Here is a 16,639-nt window from a genome sequence, read left to right as displayed (position 1 = left end):
GGTGTTGTAAGAGACTAAGTGGCGAACTTGAAGGATTTTTGTAGGTGGATGAGAAGCTCAAACTAGAAAGCGTGGTGTATGTGATTTCATGAAATGCTCTGTAAATAACTACACACTTCATTCCAATGCTGCCTCTGTCAAACTGCAAAAGAAAACGAAGCCATAGTTTCCAAAGTCTCCCTGTTCACTTTAAATGGAACATAAAGTGAATGAACCCAATAAAATCTAAAAAAATAAAAAATAGCCTGCTTGTTATTTATTTACCCCCCCCCCCCCATTAATTTTGCTTCATGTATCAAATAATCTGTGACTACATTGTGGCCTACATTTAAGGAGGAAGTTTGATGGTTGCATAATTAGCTGGTGTCACTGTCATTTGCTCATAGCTTGTTACATTAGGGAACTGCAGCTGAAACTCGTTCGCTTTAAGCTTACTCCTATTTGCTCGTGTAAAGTTTGCGTCACAGTTTGAAACCTCAGCTTGGTCTGACACTGAGGCAACTTCCTGCACTTGAATTAAACGGTGAGAAGTTTTTGAAGCCATACAAGCCATTTGAGCTGGAAAGAGCTACCAACCCAACATCAGGTATTTATGCTCAGTGCGTGTATATACAGCAGACACTTCTATTATATATATTGTGTATGTGTATATACATTATTTATGTGTATTCTTTTACATAATTTGTCATTGGTACTATTTTTGATTTGATTTATGGAAATGATCTATATGGTTAAAGTTTACAAAAGCCCTTGGGAATCAGGTAAGACATTGTTCTAGCAGGCAAGAACTTTGTAATAAATACTAAGGCTGTGACATTTTTCTTAAATTTCTGTCTGAAGGCATATTCGTAGTTTGAAACGGGAAACCTGAGTGATGTACATCATACTCATCAAAAAGGAAGTTCTTAACATGCTAATAACATGTGGTGTGCACAACAACATAAATTTTACTGCGTTAGCCCAACATTGTGGTTAAAATACTTATCTAAAGTGCAAATGATTGTTTTTCCGTTAAAATTGAAGATATAACCTGATGGAAATGTCATGAGCAGTGTGTGTATCTTATGCACTCATTCTCCACGTTGTACCTTTTCTTTTGTTCTACAGCTAATAGCCATGACTAACAAGCTCACATTGCTGCAATTTCTTTTTCTGCTGACTGTGAGCAGCTTTGTCTCATGCAGACATTTACTTGGTGTAGAAGATCGGAATGTGCAAAATACAACAGTCTCCAACTACACACTGCAATATAACAATGAAACTTTACTTCAGCCCACCAGTGGAACTCCACAGACCACAGAGGTAAGAGAAGAACGGTCTGCTGCAGCTCCCGCAACCAGCCAGAATAATTCAGAAACGGCCCACGGCCAACCTTCACAGGGAAATGGAACTTATGGAAACCTTTATAACATTGATGGAACTGAAACAAACAGCACCAAACACCAGTCAGCAGGTAACGGAAGTTTGGCAGGTACTGAAAGTCCTCCGCAAACCTCACTTCCTGAGAAAAATGGCAGTTCGGACCCCACGATGCCAAACTCTGCTCCCACATTTTCTGCCTCAGTGAAACCTAGAAATGGAGCGAATGCCACAAATCCTGTCCCTACTGTGGTGACGACGCCTCATGTGAGCACAGATGGACCTTCAAGATCAAGAACAACGGTCAAGCCATTGGTTCCATCAACCACAGAATTAAGAACCACTCCGAATCACACACCAACTAAGCCACATAGCACCAAAGTTTGTCCTACAGCCGAACCAAAAAGGGAAGGTCTCGTGAGTCGGTGCCTGATTGCCATTGCCAGTTTGACTGGTCTAGCGACCATCTTCATCATGACCACCATCATCTTAGCCACAAAGTTGGCAGGCAGCAGATACAGGCAGAGGGCGGGCCTGCTTCATGAGACTGAGATGGTCTGTATATCTGCCCTCATGAATGATTCCGATCATCCCATTCCCACACCGAAGCACCCTAAAAGCAATGGCGCACTGATCCCCATTACTGAGGATGAAGACGGTGATGACCTCACCCTCAACAGTTTCCTGCATGATACAGAAGCTATAGCATAGATATTAGGTTCGTTTTTATATGCAAATCTTAAACCTGACTGGAAAATCAAATCAATCAAGCGTCTGCATTGTGGATGAAGATGGAGTTGAGCTGATCCTCTTAATTCTTCCTTCCTTATGTGAGGTGTGTATGGTGAAGCCATTACCACTGGCTCTTTGTTTTAATCAAGCGTTTCTATATTACTGTTAAACAAGACTGATGCACTTTGTAACCCTGAATATTTCTCAGAAAACCAGAGACTCGCAGAACTTGAATCATTTCTAAAATACTTAGTCTCCAGAACAAACTGTGAGAAAAGCCTGCACCATGGTCTACGCCAAATTTGTTGTGTACTGATGCATAAATAGAGATTAGTTTCCTCTGGAGGCCCAACAGAAGCTGGTTGTCAGCACAGATGATAATATTTGTGTTTGTAATGGTGTTGCATAGGAAATGTGTGAACTTAGACTGACAAAAGAGGAAGCGGAAGTGCGTATTTAAACATAGTTGTGCATCAGTGTGTGACAGAAAAGCTGCCTATTGAGAGCAACCTTTAACTGTGGCCTTCTTTCTAGCCAAACCGCACCAGAATGTCTTAATTCTGAAGCAGTGTGTGGTTGATCAATACCCCTACACATGCATATTTATACATGTAGATCAAATGAACTGCTTTACTCATGTTTTTTTTATAGTCCTGTTTATAAGGAAGCTCTTACTCAGTGGCTGTACATAATAGGCTGAAATATCATTTACCGTCATTTGTATGTTGTAATCCACTGTATTTTTTTTTTTAAATCACAAGTCAATTGACTCATGTATTTTGCAGACTTGTGTTCCTGTTTCCAGTTGTCTCTTTCGTGATTCATAATTTCCAAACAACAGGTCGGGTGCTGGTTTGTTATATGCATGTGCAAGCGACGTCTTTCTGAGCTTTCTATTGGTGGCGTGCATCAGGGCTAGGATCACAACATAAAAGTCACATAAGCAGGTCGCCGTTCATTATCATGGGTCCTTCTTCTTCATTCATTCATCTTCAGTAACTGATTTTTATCATGGTTTATCATTTTATAGTTTAAATTATTTTTTGGAACCATATATATTGGGAAATAGAACTAACTTGCGAGCAGGTACAATCCAAAATAATATACTCCGTCAGGGGGAAAAAAAAAACAAAACACTCCCTGCAGGACTAGGTGTTAAAATGGTCTGAATTTCTTCAGGAGCCAACTAAAGTGGGATTAAAGAAACAGTCCCATGTACACCTCCAGTGTTTTTTAAAATTATTAGTATAAAACAGTTAAGTAGATCTGAGATAACAACAGGAGCAGGCACTCTTGCTAATACATTAAGCACTTTTTTCCCCCTTTTGGACTCAAAACATAAGAGCATCACATCTTTGCACCATCAGCCTCATTTCATAGAAAAGACCGATGTATCTAATAACAGCCACTTTTAACTTACACAGTCCTTCTATTTAAATAAGTGCTTTATCTTGATCCGCCAGTCCATCGCAGGGTGTCTCACACTCATTCACACTTCAGAGCAATTTAAAGTAGCCAATCTATCATGTTTATGGGAGGTCAGAGGAAACCCACACAGTCATGAGGAGAACAAAACAAAAGTCCACACAGACCGTAACCAGAGCTTAGGAACAAACCGGAGACCCTGGAGCTGTGTCTTCTTTATTGCTATATATACAGTACATTTGTTAATATTCTCCTGAGTTGTGTAAACAGTGGTGCACAAAATACTGCATTTAAATGGACTGGAAGTGTACGTGACCTTTTTGGTATACAGGTAATAGGTTATAGTATTAAAACTATCCTATTAAAGTGAACTCTGAGTGCAGAGCATGTTAATATTTTCATTTCTTTACACGTTCCGAATGATCCAAATGTATGGTTGTAACTGTACTGATTGTTTTGTATAGTTAAAAACCTGCTCTATGTAATTTACTCCCATGGAGGGACGTTTGTGCTTTTTAGTCTTTTATCTTATTGGAATTGCTCATGTGTTGAGCCTTCTGTAGAGATTTCTTTATATTTTATATGGTAGCAGACAAAATGTCATGGTGGCATCGAGCATAAATTAAAGTCTCAACCTTTTAAAAATGTTATTTATTTATTTGAATTTTTTTTTTTTTTTTACAGATGTCACAAATGTATTTTGTTTGTTATTTCCCATAACATAAGATTTAGAGTTTCCATGTGTCTAAAAGATTGCAAATTCAAATTACTCTTGGGGTCCTTGATGAAGATGAAGACCAAGAACATTAACTGCTCATCTGGCAGATAAATAAATATCATTTAAAAATAAGATGTGTACAGGACATCTAATGATTTCAGTCCTCTGTACATTTATGTATACAGTATATAATATGTAGTCTAATGTAAGCTCTACAGAAGGCCTGTAGATGGGAGGCTTATTTTAAAACTGGTGCATACATGAACTGTGTGTGTGTGTGTGTTTGTGGCCGAGAGGCTGTAATCTCAAAAGCCTGATGAGAGAGAGAGAGAGAGAGAGCAGAAACCAGGTTCAGAAATAAGAGCTACACCCAGCGCCCACAGAGCCTCACCCATGGGAGGTGTACACCACACCGCACCTCAAACTGAGCCTTCAGTATGTGGCCTAAAAGACTGAAAATACTTTTTTTGTTGTTTTTTAATGATTCAATATTACTGTTAAGCCTGGAGATGTATGGTTTTTATATAGAGTGCATATGCTGCATGTCCAGACCAGGCAATGAGAGATACTGTATAGTGGGGGAAATAAGTATAAGTGCTTTTTCCCATAATGAGATGTTTCTTGTGTGACACCTTGGTAACGAAAAGCCTTTTTTATAGACCATCAATTTACTAACCCAGCAGATATTAATTTGCACAGATAGGGGGTATAATTACTTACGGATTTCAGCTGGTTCCTTGCATTACCTTACCTTGGAGAACTCCTTTTTCTTAGTATGTTCAATACTTTTTTCCCCGAGTCATTCCACTTTAATAAACACAACTTTATTTATGATCTTTAATGTTGTGAATTCTTTATATTTCTTTATAGTATAGTTAATACTGATGTCTGGTGAAAACTTCATGTGAATAGTCTCATTTGAAATATATTTACTGGAAAAGTGTTGACTCGTTCAATACTTATTTCCACAACTGTACAAAGTAAAAAGAAAAATAAGAGTTCAGTGCACATACATTTTAGTTATTTGAGGTGTTTGTGTGCTTCTTCTAGGAAGTTAAGGCATAAACTGCCGAGTTGTTAAAAGTGAATCCAGAGTATAGTGCACAAGTTAGTAATTAATCACTTATTTAGAGTATAAGTGTCATGTTCAAGAACTTGTCATGTTCAGGTAAGTTACATAATTACTACATGCATTGATTAATTGATCAGATAGTCCATTAATTTTCTACAACAGCAGCTTTGGGCTCATTCTAATATGTCATTGTTTCTATAGTAACAGCTAATCACAGGGACTTGAATGGAGGATGCTCCACTTAAACAGGCTAAAAAAAGCATTTTTGGAAGCAGCTTCCAGTATCAGAAGTAAAACTACACCGATCAGCAATGACATTAAAACTACTAACAAGTGAAGTAACAGGTTGATTATCTCCTTATAATGGCACCTGTCAAGGCGTGGGATATTTTAGGCAGCAAGTGAAGAGTCAGTTCTCAAAGTTGATGTGTTGGAAGCAGGAAAAATGGGCAAGTGTAAGGATCTGAGTGACTCTGACAAGAGTCAAATTGCAATGGCTGGATGACCGGGTCAGAGCATCTCCAAAACGGTAGGTCTTGTAAGGCGTTTCCGGTATGCAGTGATTAGTACCTACCAAAAGTGGTCAAAAGGAAGGACAACTGGTGAACTGGTGACAGGTTCATGGGTGCCCATTGACTCACTGATGTGCATAGGGAGCGAAGGCTAGCCCGTCTGTTCGCATCCCACAGAAGAGCTGCTGTAGCACAAAATGCTGAAAACGTTAATACTGGCTATGATAAAAAGATGATATGGGCCTCGAAGCCGCAGACCGGTCAGAGTGCCCAAAACTGACCCCTGTCCACTGAGCATCAGAACTGGACCATGTTGACTTGCCCTTCAAATTCCCCAGATCTCAATTGCAATAATCTTGTATTTGTTTTATAATAATTTTATAGTCGGACAAATTTGCCCATATTCAAGATATTTTCACTAATATTATTTTCCTATGTTTTATTACTAACTTATTTCAGAGTTAAATAGTTTAGCATGCATTTACTAAGAGGATTTAGTGCATATTGTTCATTTGCAAAACAAAACAAGGTAATTGGGTTTTAAATGTGACTTCAGTTACTTGAGTTTATCATTAAGAATGAATTACCGTGTATAATGGATACTTCACCCAAACCTTGCAATGTAATAAATTATATAAATATCCCATTTCTCATTCCTCCTAAACAAACAGATTTCTGTATCATGCTGTGTGTGCGTGTGTGTGTGTGTGTGTGTGTCTTTGTGATTTTGTGAAAATTAAAAGATATCAGAGCTTGAGTCATTTATGTGTGTGAACTCATCCATGAATTTGCATGCTATCATTAGCGGACCTTGTCTATAAAGAACAAAACCAACCCACCATACCATCTTTCCAGTGAGAGGAGGAGAAAAGTAGAAGGAAGGAGGGAAGGAGATGTTCACCACACAAACAAAAATTTCCTTTTTTTCTAACTCTTTTTTTTTTTGTCTAGGTTTAAACCTAAAGACACAAGCTGCTGTGCCACTCTCAGTGCAGCACAGAGGCAGCTGGTCGTCCTGACTTATCTTTCTTTTGATCAATCTTTCCTCATTTCTCTGTATTTCCTTGTGTACTGGAGTGAGCGCTGGGATCTCCGATAACCACAGAGAAAACATCTGCATATCAGTAAGTGTTTTTCCTCTTCAAATGAATGCCATTTGGTTTTCTTTAACCTTTTCTTTGGAGAGTGGAATTAAAAAGCAAAAATAAAACCCCAAAAAACAGGAATCATCTCAGAACGTTATACAGTTTATTTGCAGAAAACTATTGGAAACTGCTTTTAACTTTCACTCCTTTAAAGCACTTAGTTTATTTCAAGCTTGTTAATTTCTATCCTTACAGTAAATTCAAATTTAGCATATTGCCAGGACTTCTATATTCTTCCAGTTCCTATATTTAAATAATCTGTGTTTTGCTTTGTAGCTGTTATCCTGTGTTAAATGACTTGTAAAAACAATACTTGGGTCTTCTGGGTCAAACACATATGTAGAATGATAGTCTCTGTTGGGTTCTGTAAAACTACATTTGACATTGTTTATAGAACAAGAACTCTTTAGGATTTTCTACATTTCTGCATAAATATGACCTACAACTTCATCAGATTTTCTAAAAGATTTTCTAGAAATCCTAAAGAGAACCCTACTGAACAACAATATTATACTTGGTCAGTTATTTATTGAGGAAAATGATCCAATATTACATATCTGTGAGCTGTAAAAGTATGTGAACCTTTGCTTTTAGTATGTGGTGTGACCCCCTTGTGCAGCAATAATTGCAGATAAACGTTTGTGGTAACTGTTGATCAGTCCTGCACATCGGCTTGGAGGAATTTTATCCTGTTCCTCAGTACAGAACAGCTTCAACCCTGGGATGTTGGTGGGTTTCCTCATATGAACTGCTTGCTTCAGGTTCTTCCACAACATTTCTATTGGATTTTGACTTGGCCATTCCAAAACATTAACTTTATTCTTCATTAACCATTCTTTTGTAGAAGGCTTGTGTGTTTAGGGTTGTTGTCTTGCTGCATGACTTTCTCTTGAGATTCAGATCATAGACAGATGTCCTGATATTTTCCTTTAGAAATCGAAGGTGTGATTCAGAATTCATTGTTCCATGAATGATGGCAAGCCGTCCAGATTCAGCAAAACAGGCCCAAACCATGAGACTACCACCATCATGTTTCACAGATGGGATAAGGTTCTTATGCTAGAATGCAGTGTTTTCCTTTCTCCGGACATAACACTTCTCATTTAAACCAATAAATTCTATTTTGGTCTCATCCGTCCACAAAACATTTTTCTAACAGCCTTCTGGTTTGTCCACGTGATCTTTAGCAAACTGCAGAAGGGCAGCAATGTTCCTTTTGTGAGCAGTGGCTTTCCACTTCCCTGCCATGCACACCATTGTTGTTCAGTGTTCTCTTGATGGTGGATTCATGAACATGCTTAGAAGTTACCCTGGATTCCTTTATGAACGTGCGGACTATTACACGTCTCGCTCTTGGAGTGATCTTTGTTGGTCGATCACTCCTGTGGAGCGTAACAATGGCCTTGAATTTCCTCCATTTGTACACAATCTGTCTGACTGTGGATTGGTGGATCAACAACTCTTTTTCTGACCTCCTCAGAAATCTCCTTTGTTCATGCTATGATACACTTCCACAAACATGTGGTGAAGATCAGACTTTGATAGATCCCTGTTCTTTAAATAAAACAGGGTGCTCACTCACTCACACCTTTGGGATTGGCATCATACTGATTAAAAACACAAGAAATCTGAGTTAACTCATTTGGAGAACCATAGCATGGTTGTCTCACTTGTGGAATGAGTTTACTTACTTGAAGAATTTTGATTTTATTTTATTTCTAGAATGATGTCAAACAATATTTGACCTCTGTTAAGTCTCTTTTGGTTAACTCACCAGGATGATCGTTCTCATGAGTTAACTTACTTGTAGATTTATACCTTTCTGGGGTATTTTACTTAGGTGAGCGCTCCTGGTGTTAGGTCTTTTGTGAAATATTGATTCTTTCCATTTAAGACACCTGTAGAATTATCATTCTCTTGGGTTCAATCACTTGAACAGAGATTTTCAAAGGACATTTCACAAATCTATGCAATTGAAATTTCAAATGTACTTCATCTTGCGCTTTGAAGAAGATTAGGCCTTCATCTCCTTTATAAACCATGCCCCATGCCCCACACTCAGATCAGACTGGAATGACAGAGCTGAACATTTCAGCATGTAATTTAGCTCAGTTCTTTCCTCCAGTTTTGGACTGTGCTGCATTCAACATGCAGGAGACACCCACACATTAGATCCAGGAGCGCACACCAAACCTCTCATTAGGATCTAGTTTACATCTTACATGGTCTTTATGGATAATTAATGGACAAGAAATCTGGATAGTGTTTTCAGAAATCAGCATATATAGTTACGTATATGGTCTCAGTAAACGTTGCTCCCACTTTCGTATTTGTTTTATTCATGTATTATTGGTCTGAGTCTCTAAACCACACTCAATGGTCTATGGTTTGACCTGAGTAGTTAGGTTTCCTCTTTTCAGCAAGCCTGAAACTGCACTTCTATTGTAACTCACATCTTGTTGTTATTGTTCAAATACTGTCAGGAATGCATGCACTATATCAGTATACACATGTTAAACATATACAGAAAACATGGACTGGGATTTCTGTGATTTGATCATTAAAAACAATATAGCAGCTGCGCTGAGCTTTTTACAGCGTGCTGTGGTTGGACGAGAGGTTGGTCTGGAGAGCAGAAATAGTTCCTATGGTCTGGTTTATTGTAGCTGAACTAAAATAGCATGAAAATACAGGCTGAAGGCAAAAGTCTCCCACACTGTGTTCTCTCTCTCTCTCTCTCTCTCTCTCTCTCTCTCTCTCTCTCTCTCTCTCTCTTTCTTTCTTTGTCCAGCTGTCTCGCTCTCTGTCTGAAAAGGAAATGAAAAACAAGTCAGGACAAAGAAAAGAGAAAAAAAAAATCGCTCAAACTTTCCAGACCCCACATATTATATTTTGTTTAACCTCCTACCATTTTAGAAGCATTTTTCTTGCACAGTCATTTTATGATTTATAAAAGTATATGAAATGTCTTGTTCTCTCGCAGTTTTCTCCATGAAAACTGTGTACTACTCTACACCATCCACACCATATACAGATGAATCTGTTTATCTATTTACCTGTCTGTCTGTCCGTCTGTCTCACTCTCTTTAGTGTGGTGAGCGTGTGGTAGCAGTCAGGGGGAAAAAATTACAAACCAGGCCTTGACTTGCTCCATCTCCACCCCAAATAAGTAATGGCCTTCAATAACTAAAATAGAGTGATGAGGGGGAAAAAACCCTGAATATTTTAGCAGAAGTGTGTCATAGTTTATAAATCCTTTTATATTATTTTTCTCAATAGGAAACATTAACAGGAAACTTTATCCAAATAATTGATTTACAGTGCCTAGCTTAAGTATTCGTGCTTTTGAACTTTCCTACATTCTACAGAATTATTACAACCTGGAACTAAAATTGATGTATTTGGGATTTTTTTTCATGGACCTAAACAAAATATAATATTGAAGTGCAGGAAATATTAATATAATTTGCTAAATTATTTACACACATTTTTAAAAAAAAATGGATCTCAGTGTTAATCCATCTATTCCTGAAAGGCCCCATAGGCAAACAGCATCATGAAGAACAAGGAGCTCTCAAAACACGTACTGGCAAAGTATCAATCAGGGTTTCGTTATAATAAAAAACAACAACATTTGAACATCCTACAGAGTACAATCATATCGATTATTAAAATCGGAAAGAATATGGCACAACCATGATTGTCCTTGTGAGGAGGGCATTAGTCAGAAGAGCAACCTAGAGTCCATGGGTAACTCTGGAAGAACTGGACAGATACACAGCCTAGATGGGAGAAGCCGTTCACAGGACATCCATAACCCAGAGAGGTGAGATGAAATCCGTTGCTGAAAAAAGCCAATATGAAGTCCCATTTGGAGTTTGCCAAAAGGCAGGTTGGAGAGTCATGTGGGAAAAGGTTCTCTGGTCTTTTTGGCCTATGTTTTGCAGAACCCCAACACTGCTTTATCACCCTGTGGAAACCATACCCACAGTGAAGCATGGTGGAGGTAGCATCGTATCGTGCAGAATGCTGTTCAAGAACAGGGACCGGGAATCCTACTAGCAAACCTGTTTCAGTGTGTAAGAGACATCTTGACAACGATCCTAAACAAAGCAGTGCTAAACCGGAAGGGTTCCAGACCAAGAACCTGAATGTGTTAGAATGGTCCAATCAAAGCCCAGACCTCAATTTGATTGACAACCTCTGGCAAGTCTGAAAATTGCCATTCATCCATAATCTCTATGTAATCTGACAGAGTTTGGGCAGTTTTGCACAGAAGAATGGACAAATATATCAGGACACAGATCTGCAAAGCTCATAGAGACACATCCCAGAAGACAACTGTAAGTGTAGGCAACGGTGGTTCTACTTACAATATTCAACCATCAAATGCTTGTTGCTTTTGACCTTAAAATGTTAAACGTATAGTGTGAATCAAATGTAAAGAAAATCCCATTTAAATGCAGTTCCATTCCAGGTTGTAACACTACAAAATGTAGAAATGTTCAGTGGGGTGAATATTTATACAAGGAACATCGGTTGCCTTAAATAATCAAAAGTGCCACTGATAAATCCTACCGAGTTTAAGAAACAAGCAAACAAAATAATTATTTCCTGTTAAACCCATATGCTGTTGGGATGTTACTCTCAGACGCAGATAAACAGATTTTAGACGATTCTTTCTGCTTCCTGTGACTCACAATGGTTAGGATCATTATCTAGCATACGTGGCAAATACCAATAATTAGGAGATATGGCCCACACAAAGGCTGAAGGACATGCAATGGGATTTTTGAAGTTACATTTAAAGAACTAATTACAGTATTTTGAAATTCGCTTTTGTTTATAAAGCAAGTTAAAATTACAAGAGCTCACTCGTTCACTCGTTCACGTTCACTCACTCCAGTGCTTTATCCCTTGCAGTGGATCCGGCTATCCAAGGGAACACTGGGCATGAGGCGGGAATACACCCTGAATTGGTGCCAGTCTACCACAGGGCATCATGCACGCACATATTTGCACCTAGGGGCAAATTATCTTAGCCAATCCATCTACTGATATGTTTTTGGGAGGAACCCAAAGGAAACTCCATACAGACACCAGCACCAGGATTAAACCCAGATCCTGCAGCTGTGAGGCAGTGTTTTATCCAATTTGATTATTGGCCATGAACTAATCACTAATGATCAAGCAGTAAAGGTAACCCTTGTACACCATTTAGTCATGATATTCACTTATCCAGACCTTTATAAGGGATGAATTTTATTTGAATATCTCTGGCCTATATTGTTTACTATTTGTTAACTAGCTAAACTGAAGTTAAGTGCAAGAATATAACACCAACAAGTGTTTTTTTTGTTTGTTTTTTTTTGTATAAAGAGAAATTGAAAAAAAAAAGAAGGCAGGGTCTAGGTTCAAGCTAATATTATTTGAGTAATTAAAAGTAAATAAAAAAGTAAATAAAAGAGTTGTGCTTACTTGATACTTCACACACAAATGAAGTAACTAGATCAGATCGAGGTCTTCAAACAGTGCTTAGTTACTCATAACTTAATTCCGCAAAGTTATATGACATTTAAACATATCTGAGTAGTGACTGGACATTTTTTTTAGTCATTTCCGCGGTTGTATGATTACATTTTGAGATATTATCTCTGTCCGATAATTTCTCTAATCGAAAAGGCCAAATGTTGGTCGACAAAGACCGAGGGGAAGCAGAGAACCCACAAAGCATTGCTTACACTTCCCATTTTCAGAGAATGGCAGATATCTTCTAACAAACGATATTTTGTATCTACTGATTTTTATTCTGCGTCCACTGTTTACATAGAGCAATCTGAAAGACAGATTTCAAGGCACTTGAAAAAAATCTTTGTGATGCTGGAACCAGATAAAGTGTGGGAGGAATCTTGTTTGTTAGGCTTGACCATGTTTAAGGCCACTGAAAGAAAATATATATACCATTTAATACGTGGAAATCAAATCATTTTTAAAATCAATTTTACTATTTAATTGGGGGATGGTTGCGGACCTAATAATGCAATTGTCAAATGTAGCTAATATATCCTTAATTCATGCATCTTTTTCTTCTTTCAGGTGTAACGTTACCATGCCGTCCATGTGTCCACGTCTTGCCTTTGTGCTCCTCTTTGCCTTTTGGAGCTGGAGCTGCTCTACTATGGCGTTCCCTTTTAACATGTCCATGGAGGGCAGTGGAGACGAACAGGAATTGATTTTCCCAACATCCCGCGCCACCCACATACCCCCACCTTCACCCACACCTATACTTAGCATCACCACCACCTTCATCCGCATCAAGCACTTCCTGTTTCATGATGTAGTGGACTTCCTGCGTGACAATATGCTCCTCATCATCGTAGTGATGTCGCTGCTCATTGTCATCATCTTTATTGCCTGTTGTGCCTCAGCCATGAGCCACAAGCGCAAACTCGAGGCCTACTATCCACCCAAGAAACATGCACCCAGGAAGTACATGGCTGTACCAAGCAAGGGGGCGGAGCAAGGCCTGATGGAGCCCTACAATGCCACCACGAGCTACCTGCGTGCACCATCTAAAGCTCTAGTGGGTGATAAGGACGGCAAAGATCCTAGACCAAAACCAAAGGAGGTACAGAAATCTGAAGATGTGGAGGAAGTAGAGGTGCAGAAGGAAGAAGAAAAGAAGAAGAAGGAGGAGCCCAAGCCAAGCACGTCCACAGCAAGTAATGGCCAGGCACCTGTGTGCACTTGTCACCTGAGGAAAGCAAACCAAGCCTCGCATTGAGAAAACAAGCGAGTTGTTGAGGATTGCCTCTCTTCAAAAGAACTTGTGGATTTGGATTCGTTGCTGGAAATAAATCATTTTCTCTAATTCATTGGATGGAGATACAGATAAGGGACCTTCTTCTTCTGGGATGTCAGTTATTCAAACGTGTACGAAATCTGTTGAGCTGAATTTAAAGGAGATAAGATTAATCTTTTATACACCAACTTATACAATGCTATACCTAGATTTGAAAAAACTGTGGCTACATCCTTTCTATTATTGAAAATGTTCTCTGCTTAATAGTGTATTCTTCATCATGCTAGTGATAACGATTGTTCTCTGTCTTAAATGCAATGAATTCTTTGTATTTATCACATTTCAAATTTCTGTGATATTAGTCAAATACCTTGAAATGTATATCACCAAAAAGAGTAAATGGCAATAATGATTATTTTTAATATTCAGGTCTGAAATATTCTTACATTTATTATTTTGGAAATCATTTGCTGTCTGAGGGGTTCAGTACCAAACCCAATGTGGAGTATTAACTAAGGAATAAAACACTTAGGGGTGTGCTGGTATGAGAAAACAACCAACGACGGGGTAGTGTGATGCGGCCATGAATGTTTTGGAACATTCATGAAACAAGTTAGTTTCTTTTTATCCATTCCATTATAGAAACTATAAACTGTATTTCCCTCTGCTTTTCTCTCTATTCTCTATTAAAAATTTTAGCTTTTCACTTTACTGAGAAACCACAAAGTCACCTGTCCTAAAATTATACCTCTGACTGTTACAAAGTGCTGACACTGGAGACTCCTTCCAAAAATGTCAAGCAAAAGTCTCCTTACAGTGAAACTCGCCATATCAACAATTAAACATTTTTATTCGTTAAATAAATGTGTGGGGTTTTGAAAATTTTTATTTTTATTTTTAGTCTTATTATGTGGAGTATCCGCTATAGAAATCCGTGTAAGCAGTGTAATTATTTTAAGGCTGATATGCTTCTAAATGTGTGCTTTGCCTTTCAGTTTATAAGTCATGTGACTTGAAAAATAAGAACTTGACCTTGAGTTTCATTTACATGAAATCATTAATATGCAAAAAAAAAAAAAAAAAAAAAAAAAAAAGGTCATTATATTCAAACACTATTGTCACTATTGTGGTGCATCTTGTTTTCTTGCTTTTAAATGCTAAAGATAAAACCTTAAGAGCTGACTTCAGCAGTCAGGAACTATGTGCATTTGAACACAGCTTATTGGGGTTGTGTGTGTGTGTGTGTGTGTGTGTGTGTGTGTGTGTGTGTGTGTGTGTGTGTGTGTGTGTGTGTGTGTGTGTGTGTGTGTGTGTGTGTATGTGTGTATGTTGGTGAACATTTTTCTGGTTTACATGCATCTCAGACCTCAAGGCTATAAAACGCATTGGGTCTGTTTACACTTTCGTATTTATGTGGTTAAACCCTATCCGGATATGACCCTAATACCCAAGACACATAATCTCTCCAGGTGTAAACAGAGTCGTTGTCGTCTTGTTTTCTCCATGCCTTTTCATTGAATATTTAGTGTTCAATAACTGTATTGTCTTGTTAAGTGGCTTTTGGCAACTGTTTAAGTTATATCTGTTATTTCAGTTATAAGTATACTTTGCAATACATGTTATATTAAATAACTTTGGCGGCTGTGATGCACTTTGCGTCTTTATTGTGTAAAAGAAAAACAGCACAAATTACCACCGACCACTCTAATATCTAACTAAATAAAACACTACAGAGCACACGGTGGCTTAGTGGTTAGCACGTTTCCCTCAAACCTCGAGGGTTGGGGGTTCAATTCGCGCCACGGCCCCACGTTTCCTCCAGCTACTCTGGTTTCCTCCTCCAGCATGGTAGGCTGATTGGCATGTCCAAAGTGTCTGTAGTGTGTGAGATTGTGCCCTGCGCTGGATTGGCACCATGTCCAGGGTGTACCCCACCTTGTGCCCGATGCTCCCTGGGATAGGATCCAGGTTCCCCGTGACCCTGAAGGATAAGCGGTATAGAAGATGGATTGATGGATGGATAAAACACTACATACAATTTAACATGGCTGGCTGGAATGAATGAGCTATCAGAGCCTTCATATTATCGTAAGTATCGTAAATAAGTAAAATACATCAAATGGTTGGAAGAAGCATGGCTGGGGCCGATTCCTTTTCTCATTGATGCAGCCTATCCATAACAGTTGTGTCAAGGGGATTACACAAAGCAAAACACTCCCAAGCTTTGATCTCCATTCGGGCTGAGATTTTTTTCAGCCCACTTTGCTGAGACATCTGTGACATGTCATCCAGCAGCAGTGACTGAAATGCGGTCGCAGGTGTAATGAATGTAAACACGGTGGATTTTTGTTTTAACCCAAAATGCCTTTGGAGGAGAAACTAAAAGTAGATACAGTATACTAAGCACAAATTAAAATCCAAGCACAAATGACACGTTTTCCAGCTGAAGGGTTGCAACTTTTCTGCATACCATGTTTGGTATTTTGAGAAAACACGACTTGAACCCAGCAGAACATTACAAATTTGAAACACTTAAACTAAACTGATTGTGTGTGTGTATAATAGCTCGCCCCGCATCATTCTTATTATGCCATCGATGAGACCTTATGATTATAACATTATGCATCGCTTAACCCTATTGACAGATGTTAGATTTTAGCTTCCAATCTAATATAAAAAACAGTCGTCAATGCATGTAACAATATACCAAAATACAATAATGGGCTGGAAAACATGAGCTTTTGACGTCAACCAGCCCTAGATGTGCAGTTAGGAAAGTGTTGGCACTGATAGGTGTCTCAGAACTGTTCAAAATGTTCTGGCCGAAGCAGTGCCACAGAAAGGGCCCTATTGTCACACACAGTCTGCTATACA

General features: G+C 38.6%; 2 protein-coding genes across 2 annotated transcripts; both read left to right on the top strand.

Annotated features, from left to right (window-relative positions):
- The first annotated feature begins 330 nt into the window (after positions 1 to 330).
- Positions 331 to 5,068, top strand: selplg (selectin P ligand). Its single transcript, XM_017451926.3, has 2 exons — positions 331 to 586; positions 1,108 to 5,068. The coding sequence occupies exon 2, from the start codon at positions 1,117 to 1,119 to the stop codon at positions 2,068 to 2,070; it is 954 nt and encodes a 317-aa protein (XP_017307415.1). The 5' UTR covers positions 331 to 586; positions 1,108 to 1,116; the 3' UTR covers positions 2,071 to 5,068.
- A 1,533-nt stretch (positions 5,069 to 6,601) lies between these two features.
- tmem119a (transmembrane protein 119a) lies at positions 6,602 to 15,407 on the top strand. The gene is made up of 2 exons (XM_017451927.3): positions 6,602 to 6,942; positions 13,060 to 15,407. The coding sequence occupies exon 2, from the start codon at positions 13,073 to 13,075 to the stop codon at positions 13,745 to 13,747; it is 675 nt and encodes a 224-aa protein (XP_017307416.1). The 5' UTR covers positions 6,602 to 6,942; positions 13,060 to 13,072; the 3' UTR covers positions 13,748 to 15,407.
- The last annotated feature ends 1,232 nt before the right edge of the window (positions 15,408 to 16,639 follow it).

Source organism: Ictalurus punctatus, chromosome 22, assembly GCF_001660625.3.
Source record: "Ictalurus punctatus breed USDA103 chromosome 22, Coco_2.0, whole genome shotgun sequence".
NCBI classification, from domain to species: Eukaryota; Metazoa; Chordata; class Actinopteri; order Siluriformes; family Ictaluridae; genus Ictalurus; species Ictalurus punctatus.
Note: the sequence above shows the minus strand (reverse complement) of the source record. Positions and strands in the feature narration are given on the sequence as shown.

Bases quoted from the DNA above. Each gene is read 5' to 3' on its own strand.
- selplg (XM_017451926.3), top strand. From the start codon at position 1,117: ATGACTAACAAGCTCACATTGCTGCAATTTCTTTTTCTGCTGACTGTG.
- tmem119a (XM_017451927.3), top strand. From the start codon at position 13,073: ATGCCGTCCATGTGTCCACGTCTTGCCTTTGTGCTCCTCTTTGCCTTT.